The following is a 9569-nucleotide window of genomic DNA, read 5'->3' on the forward strand; positions in this document are numbered from 1 at the left end:
GGAAAGAGTTTTATTAGTGATGCTGATAATAAAAAGCAGACTGTATGAGAACTCTCTGTACTTTCCTCTCTGTTTTGCTCTGAACTTAAAACTGCTCTAAAAAGTAAAGTCTATTGAAACATCTTTTAAAAAATAAAGGGAAGAGAAAGAAAGCCGACTGATGATTGTTGGTGGTGTTAGTTTTCAATGCTCTGAAGATGACGCACTCCTTTATTTCCTGCACTGGGGTGGACCCGCTTACCCCACCCTTGGTATGCCACTAACAATAATGTTACTTTTAAATTGTTCCATTGGCTATGCACGTATTCAAATGAGTTGCACGTTAATGAGGAAGTAATGTTTGTTAGTACGATGATAATCAATGATGATCAATCGTTCCCGTGTTTCTCTGTTCACAACTGGGTGTTGAATGCTGGTGAAACTGGCCCCCGGGGTACTGCTGGGACCAAAGGCCACAGGTCTTGGGCTTTCTCTGGCGCTCTCCACTGAGTTAAGCAGCCACATCATCTCTACCCAATGAGGCTGCAACTGAGTGGCTTGGCTGTGAGCAGCTCTTCTGGAGAGCACCCACCACACCCTAGCATCTAGGGACATCTTCCCTAATCCACGGACCAGGGCGGGTCTTGTCCCCAGGTCATCAATATGCTGGCTTCCTTTCCTTTGCCTAATGAAAGGTTCTCTTTTCCTTTGAGCAGGAAAATGCCCAGCTGATCAGAGAAGTGGATGTAGACAAGGTCTCCGCTCTCTCCAGGGACCAGGTGGAGGCCATCAAGCAGCTCTGGCAGGACCCGGGAATCCAGGAATGTTATGACAGGAGGAGGGAATACCAGCTGTCAGACTCTGCCAGATAGTGAGTACAGAGCCCCAGGCTGTGGCCACCCAGGGTGCTTTCAGGCAAGCACGGCCATACTTCAAGGGGGGAGAAATGAGCTACTTGCTAAAATGAGGCAGCCGGGGGCCACACTACCTCCCTTCTGCTCGTCTGTATCCCACTCTTACTTTCAGGTGCCTCTCTTCCCACCTCCTGAAATCTTCAGTCCCCCTGTGGAGCCCCAGATAGCTCTCCCTGCCCATATGTACCTTTCCTCGTCAAGTTCTAAGCCTCTGTCCTTTTCAATGAATGTGGGCTTCCCTTGGTGGGACTAATCTCATTGGGGCGCTGAAACTATCTGATTTAAACCAGGACTACATCTGCTTCTGGCTTCTACTTTCCCCTCTCCATATCCCTCTGCCTTCTGAGTTCCTGATCAGTGGACAGCAGGTCCAGTTGCCCTAAAATCTAAAATCAGAGTTTAGAAGCGCAGTGCAATACACCCGTCAGTGGCTGATCTGGTGCTGCCCTCTGGTGGGCGAGATAGGCTCTGCGGGCCCAGCCATGGAGAAAGCTCAGTCCGGGAGCCCTTTGTTTGCCTACGCATTATATTTGGGATCCATAAGGCTCTAGTTTTAAATCAGTAATCCATTGCGTGCACACTCTCCGACGGAGATCACAGGGTTTGCTTTTATTAAGAAGTTCCCAAGGCAGTGCCTCCATCAGCCAGATCACTGGGCAAATAGTTGTCATGGTCCTTCTTGAAGGGGTGAGGATTCCTGCTTCTGCAACTCAGCTCCTTCCCTCTTGCCCTGTGTCATTTCTGCCCTCAGAAGGCCCTGGAATCCCTTCCCCAGACCCATCCCTTTCTCTTCAGGTGCTGGCATTGCCCTTCAAGCTGGTGTGGGTGGGTAATTCACCCATCATCTGGACAAGCCAGCGGGCAGGAAAGGAAACCAGAATCTTACCTCCTCAGTTTCACTAGCCTCCCTTTGGCATTTGTCCCAGGCTGAGTGTTGAGTGACATTAATCCTGGTTAGCACAACCAATCTGAGTACAGGAACATTTAGGTCCAACACAGCAGCAAAGGAGGAAAAGGAAGTAAAATAAGCCTTGATACGTTGTTGGATCAGCATAGAAGACAGCTCGCAGGAAGGAAGGCCGTGTCCCCAGGAGGAGGGCAGACTGCCTTTGACATCTGGGGAGCCAGGGACGGTTCCAAGTCAGCCAAGGCATCCCTGGCCCTTCCCTGGGACAGCCTGTGTCATTTGCTTCTGTGAAGGCCCTGGGGAGTGGCTGGGGCTCTTGATGTAGATCAACTCGGAAAAGAGCCACCGGGCCTGCTGTAGAGCTCAGTGGAGCCCTGAAAACTGGGGCAAGTCCACTGAGAGGAATGTGGGGAGTGGCTAGGGTGGTGGACAGAGCTGCAACGACAGAGAAAACGGCACTCACAGACCTGGACGGTGCCCTGCCTTTGGAACTGGCGAGACCCCAGGCACTTGGACACTTCCTTGGTCCAGGTCAGTGCTTGTCATCCACTCTGCTGGTACTGTCTGCTTGTTTGGACAGGCATTCATTTCACAAAAATGTGATGTGTGTCTGCTGTGTGCCAGGCACTGAGGTAAGAGCTACAGGTACAACTGGTGCTCTCTGCCCTGAAGGAACATACAGTCTGGTGGAACGAGACAGGTGTAAATCAAAATATCACAAACGGAAGTCCATGACGATAAGCCCTGGGGCCATGCATGGGGGTGTGGGTCACAGACGGCTGACCCAGTGGTTTGCTTCCTGCGCTGAGAGCTGCACAGGAATAGGGTTTGCCTGTTACCTCTTGGCTCCCCTTGAGGCCACATGGTTCAACGCCAGCAGACCTAGGTGAGCTCTGCTTGTAAGGGGGTAGGTGAGGGGTGGAGGGGGTTAGGGGGGAGAAGGCGGGGCCACCTCTCTTCGCAGGGGGCTCCAAGTCACCAACGCCGTCATTGGCCAGGGCCTCAGCTATTTACGCAAAAGTGCCTCTTTAAAAGGCCTTAAGATTAAAAAAAAAAGTAGTGTCCTCTTGTTTTACCACAGAAAAAGTGACACGTCTTATGCTTAGGACTTTGATATTTGGCCAAAAATAATCCAAGACAAGCTTTGGGTTATTTTAGGTGTTCAGTTTCCCAGTGTAACAAGGAAATTTTTCTCATTTTGAGAGGACTTCCCATTGGACTAACTCATTGAGCCAAGTATCCAAGAACAGCATCTACATTCTGGAATGTTCTTGGATAAGGGCATGTGGGAGGGAGAAGGACCTTTGGGGAGAGGAGGATACGTGAGACGCCTGAGGGCCTGTTCCAACCTCCTCCTCCTGTGGCCCCGCTGGCTCCCTCACTGGCCAGAGTGATGGAGCTGAGAACCAGCAGGAAGAGAGGCGAGATCTGCACATTTCCCAGAAGGCTCACGAAGGCTTCTTCTGATCCATATTCTCTCCACACAGTTGTAGGAGGGCTGGAGTGTTGGCTCTCATGAAAGTCACTGATGAATCCGTGAATCTGAGTAGGGTCACTGTGAGTTGGGGTGACTTCCCTGGAGGGGCATTTCTCCCTTCTCAGCATCTTGTTCTCTAACATCAGCTACCTGACTGACATTGACCGGATCGCCATGCCATCGTTCGTGCCAACGCAGCAAGACGTGCTTCGTGTCCGAGTACCCACAACCGGCATCATTGAGTACCCATTTGATTTGGAAAACATCATCTTTCGGTAAGTCTGTCACCCTGAAATAGTCTGTTAGGAATCTGTCCAGGCTTGGAAGTCCCCAAATGGAGTCTTAAATGTGCTATTGCTAAAAGGGCTTCCATCTCTTAGGGCAATATTGGCCCTCTCCATCACAGGGTATTTAGAATTGTGGTTGGTCTTAAGTCCTACAGTGGAGAGAAAACCACCTTTCTATTCCCCTTAGAGAAGAAGAGACTCCCTACTGATGTCTGGAATGATTCTTATGTGTAAAACACACACACACACACACACACACACACACACACACACACACACACACACACACACACATGTATATTTCTGTAACCCACAGACTGAAGATACTGTTAAATATTTCTCTTCCCTTCTATTCTCTTCTCCAAGATTTATCACTGCAGATTTCAAAGGACTTTTATATCTGTTAGTTCCCTTGTTCCTCCTAATAATTGTTACACACGCTTGTCTAGTTGAGACAGCATAAGTACAGTCCTGCCGTGTCCAGGTCCTGTCTGTACCCCACCTGCATCTCAGTGCTCCTGGAGCACTGTCATGTCGGGGGAGCCCTCTGATTGAGCCCCTTGATATTCTGCATCTCTGCAAGCACATGCCCTATGCCTGTGTGCCCATAAATTTATCCAAACCTTTTCAGAATCAACTGCTGCTTGCAACTTCCAAAACCTGACTCTGGTCCACAGATGTATTCTCTTTAGCCCACTTGACGTTTAAAAACATTTTTGAGCCAATATTTATAAAGATTGGGCTATTTTGCTTAAAACATTTGCTATCTCTTGGTAAGTTGGGGGCTAGTTTCTCTTGAAAAGTTGGAGGATCTGGTCCAATAGCGAGGCTGCGTCTCTGTCCGGCTGCAGTTGCTGCAGTGGTGTAGCAGCCACATCCCTTTAGACAGGGCCCAGCACTCTTGAAGTACATGCTTTTCTACTCTAGAGAGGCCCCTTGGACTCATTTCCATAAACTGGTGGCATCCAGCTAACGCAGAAAGGATTTGTAGATTAACTGGAGGAGCCAGTGAAACAAGAAGGGGGAGGGCTGGAAGGAAGCCCAGTGGTCCTGAAGCCTGCCTGCCTGCCTTTCTACTCTTTTGTGTCTGGTGTCCTGGCACTCTCTGGTGGTTAGGGCAATGCCCAAGTGGATGCTTGAGCTTTCTGCCTGGAATATTGCAGCAGCTTCCTAACCAGTGTCTCCAAGCAGGCTCCACCTGAGTGACCTCGGCACACATCTTTAGTAACTTCATTTACATTCTGTGCCTCCTTTGCTAGGAAACATCCAGTGGTTCCTCATTGCCTGGAGTAGCAGTGCTCAAACATTTTAATCTTAGGATCCCTTTTTATTCTTAAAAATTACTGAGGACCCTAAAGAGTGTGATTTCCATGTCCTTTTTCCCCCAAAGAGTCATATGTTTCTGTTGAACAGGATGGTGGATGTTGGTGGCCAACGATCTGAAAGACGGAAATGGATTCACTGCTTTGAGAGTGTCACCTCCATTATTTTTTTGGTTGCTCTGAGTGAATACGACCAGGTCCTGGCTGAGTGTGACAATGAGGTATGCTGGGTGAGGAATTCAGTTAGCTGCGGAAGACAGAAACCTATTTCTGCAGTTTGCAAGAAGCCAGCCAGCTCTGGCATTAGACCCTATCCCTTAGGTTAAGTCGCCTCGCTCTGCAAAGTGAAGTCTGTGGGCTAACAGCACAGGCATAACCTGGGTGCTTGTTAGAAATGCACACCTTCTGAATCAACCCAGACCGAATAAATCAGGATGTTTAAGATCCCAGGTAATTTGAGAATCACTAACCAACCTAGAATCCTGGTTCTTAAACTTAGGTGTACACTAAAATCCCCAAGGGACCTTAACGAAAAACCTGGCGGCTGGGGCCAACCCCAGAGATTAATTTAATTGGTGCTGTGTGTGGCCTGAGCTTGGGGATCTAATCTAATGCACTACAAAGGGTAGAGCCACTCAAAACCATGGGTCTCAGCCTTGGCTGCATATTTTAAAAAAAAAAAAAAAAAAAAAAAAAAAAATTTTTAGGACCCTACAGTAGAGATTCCTATTTCCTGGTTTTGAGTTGGGGGCATCTTCACTAAGCCCTCTGGGGATGTTAATATACAGCCAAAGTTGAACAACACTATTTCTAATAAACTTCGTCTGAGAACAGGCTTCCCATGGCACTCCCAAATTAGGTCCCTAGCTGAGTTGGCATGGGGAGTGTTGCCATATGCTTGGAGCTGTCTTGGACCCACCTGGGATAGCATCTGCCCTTTGCTTTCCCTGGAAGGGACTTGCTCAGGGCAGCTGGGACTGATCCACCCCAGTCAGGCATTCAGTGTCCTCTGCAGAGTGGCCATGACGCTGGCTGGGGGAACTCCGTTAGCTGGATCTGCCTGGAAAGTGAGGGGAACCATCGCAGTCACTTCTTTGTGAGGTTGGGGGTATTTTCTGTGTGATAACCATTGTCTTTTCCCCGACCCTTTGCACAAGACCTCTTGACCTTTTACAACAGAAATATCTCTTGCTTGTAGGGCATGAAAGTAAATCAATAAAGAATTCTTTCCAGGATTAGGCAATAATTATGAACAAATTCTACGTGGTATTTCTTGAGAGCAGACATTTCTCTGAGGAGCACAGTTACATTAGCTTATTAGTGGAGGATTAGTCCATTTACTAGTGTCACTGTGCAAAGAAGAATGGAAATCTTGGCGGCTGCCCAGCTCTTCCAGTGGAGATATTTTTTTTAAAAAGCGAAGGTATTGAGTTACCAATATGAAAAATTAGCTCCAAATTTGTCTCAGGAATTACCTAGGATATTTCTCGGGAAACTCAAAGGATTAGTCAGGTGCACCAGGGGTAAGTACCTTACCCTGATGTGCCTAGAAATTAAGTATTTTCTCCTCTCTGAAAAATCCTAGGTATCTGGGGAAAAAAATCCTAGGTTGCCACTCCAGACTCTTCCATCCTAGCTGTAGATGTGTGTTGTATCCACGCACTATGCCGTATAGGAATTGTTTTTTCATATGTTGTATTTCCTTGGAGATTATTATTGATAAGATTATAATAAATTTTAAAGAAGCTTTAAAAACAAGTGAGATGTTACCTTTCTGGTAGTAAATTCCAGAACTGATCTCCAGAAACATACTGAGTAGGATAATGGACCCAGGAGTTGGGAGTTGTAGGAATAGAAAATTTAGGGCGTGTCCCTCTGGAGCCGGTGCACTGGGCTTTCCTGTTTCTCAGTCTAAAGGAAGGAAGGAAAGTGTTTCTTTCCTCTTAGAAATACTTGAGAGCGGAATGCTAGCTAGAACAATTATTTGTCACCAGATAAGATTTGTATGTGCCCTGTCTGCTCACCATAAATTAGGATCATTTAATATTTTCTTGCCAGTGTCTAATGGCCAGAAATGATTACTGTCCTTCTACAAAGTTTCCACTAGATTGTACTATTATACAGTCTTGGAAAAGTACGTAAATTTTGTGAACAATAGTATGCTCACCTATAAAATGGGGACCCGTTCCCCTTGGAGAGCTCGCTTGTGTTACACACGTGTCAAGCATGGTGCAGGGCAGGTGCTCAGGAGCGTTAGTTCCCTTCTCTGCCAGCGTCCAGCATTCCTAAGGGCGGTGGCCCTGCCAGAAGAGCCTTCCGTCCCCTCATTGTCACCGGCCTCCTGACACCCAGCCTGGAAGCCCACACCCAATTAAAGTGTGTCTCAGGTCGGTCTGCAGCTCTGAACTGCCCCCACTTGGTAATCCCAGTAGTTATACACAGAAAACTTCCGTCAACTATGGGTTTGAACCTTCTTTTTCCAAGTTGCACAGAAGCCTTTCTTATATCCTTATGTGTTGTGGGGTCAGAGAAGAGTTTGGGTGCTACAGGAGAGGAGATCCGGAAGGGGGTGATTAATGAGAGGGTGGGGACCAGGGAAATAGCGGCCGGAGACCGCACTTGCTCAGCAGCCTCAGCAAGGACAGCGACCTGGAGACGGCAGCTGGGTAAGAGGAGGACAGATGGGTGGAGCCAGTGATTTGGTATGGTGTTCCCAAAGCGTTGCTTTTCTTTCTAATTTATCCTAAGTCTCTTGTTTTTCACTTAGAACCGCATGGAAGAAAGCAAAGCCTTATTTAAAACCATCATCACCTACCCCTGGTTTCTGAACTCATCGGTGATTTTGTTTTTAAACAAGAAGGATCTTTTGGAAGAGAAAATCATGTACTCTCATCTAATTAGCTATTTTCCAGAATACACCGGTAAGTAAGTGTGCATCTTGCTTACCTGGCCTCCCTGGCATCAGTTCAGAGTTCTCAGCATGGCTCGTAGGGGCCTCCCTGATCTGCCTCTAATGGACTTTCTCACCATTCCCCACCTCTGAATGGAAGCTCCAGTTGAATCACTGTGTGGTTTCACCTCGGCACCTCCGCACACGCCTCTCCCAATGCCTGGAATACGCTGCCAGCTCCTTTGCTAACTCCACTTTGTTCTCTGAGACACAGCTCAGGCACTTCCCCCTTTGGGAAGTCCACCCACCTCATGCTCCCGTGGGGGCCTGGGCTTGCCTTGCTCCATCTAGGCCTTCAGCTGTCACCCCAGTCAGATCCTGAGGGCAGAGACTGTGCCTGACTCACCTTTGCACTTCCAGGGCCAGTCAGAGCACCTGGCACTTCTGATGTGTAAGGTGAAGTGTGGCAGCCCTTTACCAGACACAGGGTAGACGCTGAAGGTATCTATATGACCTGTCCAAGGCAGGAGACTTTATGCCCTATTGCTAATTATTTCTGGTGTAGAAACGTTACCAAGTTTGACATTGATATTTAGAGGAGTAGTGTTTAAGTACTCTCTTTTTTCCCTTTATTCACCATGTTGCCATGTAGTATACAGCTCTCAAGCTTTAGAGTCAGACTTGGGTGACTAGTTATGTTAGTCCCCATATTCTTTCTCTTTGCTTTCCTAGTTCACTTAAGAATTACCTCTTCAAAAGTGGTCCAAATCAGAGAATTAAATTAGGTCATTTTTCAACAAATCTCCTTAAAGTATGATTTTTAGATACCAGGGGACACTTTAAAATACTCTTTTGCAGGTTCATAATAAGGTATAATAAAAATAGTGTCCCAGGTAAAGTGAGTCTCTAGAGATAAGATGGCTCAAAGGAGGATTCCAAATAAGAACAAGAGTGCATGGAAAATGATTTTGGGAGGACCTGGTGGTGAGTTGGGATCTTTCTTTTTTATTCCTCTAACTAACTGCCCTCATGACTAGGACCAAAGCAAGATGTCAAAGCTGCCAGAGACTTTATCCTGAAGCTCTATCAAGATCAGAATCCCGACAAAGAGAAAGTCATCTATTCCCACTTCACATGCGCTACAGACACAGAGAATATCCGCTTTGTGTTTGCTGCTGTGAAAGACACAATTCTACAACTAAACCTGAGGGAATTCAACCTAGTTTGAAAGCTGCTGCCCACTCCTTACCCAGGCCAGCAAACCGGATTTGCAAGCTCCTCGTGTTTTTATTTGTAAGTGCTTCTGACATCACCCGGCCCAGCCCAGAGGTGGCACCAAGTCCATCATGCAGGCCACAGGGATGGGGATGGGTGATGGAGCTTGTAAGATATTTGAGTTTAGCAAAACTTTTTCAAAGTCTTTATTCCCAAATTGTTTTTACATTTCTTTTCTTGACTTTAGGCTGTAAGATTTTTTTTTTTTTTTTGCAGTACGTGGGCCTCTCACTGCTGTGGCCTCTCCCGTTGCGGAGCACAGGCTCCGGACGCGCAGGCCCAGCGGCCATGGCTCACGGGCCCAGCCGCTCCGCGGCACGTGGGATCTTCCCGGACCGGGGCACGAACCCGCGTCCCCTGCATCGGCAGGCGGGCTCTCAACCACTGCGCCACCAGGGAAGCCCAGGCTGTAAGATTTTTGTGTAATTTTTGAATTTGATACTTTATAGAATTTTTAAGAACCACTGTGATTTACGATTTTGTTTTTTTTTAATTGAAGTGTGTGTAAGAATAGCCGT

The 9569-nt window shown here is 47.4% G+C and overlaps 1 protein-coding gene across 1 annotated transcript in view; it reads left to right on the forward strand.

The window, feature by feature from the left end:
• Nucleotides 1–9251, forward strand: part of GNA14 (G protein subunit alpha 14) — a 202257-nt gene extending 193006 nt beyond the window's left edge. Inside the window, exons 3-7 of the mRNA XM_007459887.1 lie at nucleotides 696–850; nucleotides 3424–3552; nucleotides 4978–5107; nucleotides 7654–7807; nucleotides 8814–9251. Coding sequence (XP_007459949.1) covers nucleotides 696–850; nucleotides 3424–3552; nucleotides 4978–5107; nucleotides 7654–7807; nucleotides 8814–9004 — 759 coding nt within the window. The 3' untranslated portion in view covers nucleotides 9005–9251. The remainder of the gene's footprint in view (nucleotides 1–695; nucleotides 851–3423; nucleotides 3553–4977; nucleotides 5108–7653; nucleotides 7808–8813) is intronic.
• Nucleotides 9252–9569: the final 318 nt, after the last annotated feature.

The sequence above is a fragment of the Lipotes vexillifer genome, unplaced genomic scaffold, assembly GCF_000442215.2.
Source record: "Lipotes vexillifer unplaced genomic scaffold, Lipotes_vexillifer_v1.1 scaffold1429, whole genome shotgun sequence".
Classification (NCBI taxonomy): domain Eukaryota; kingdom Metazoa; phylum Chordata; class Mammalia; order Artiodactyla; family Lipotidae; genus Lipotes; species Lipotes vexillifer.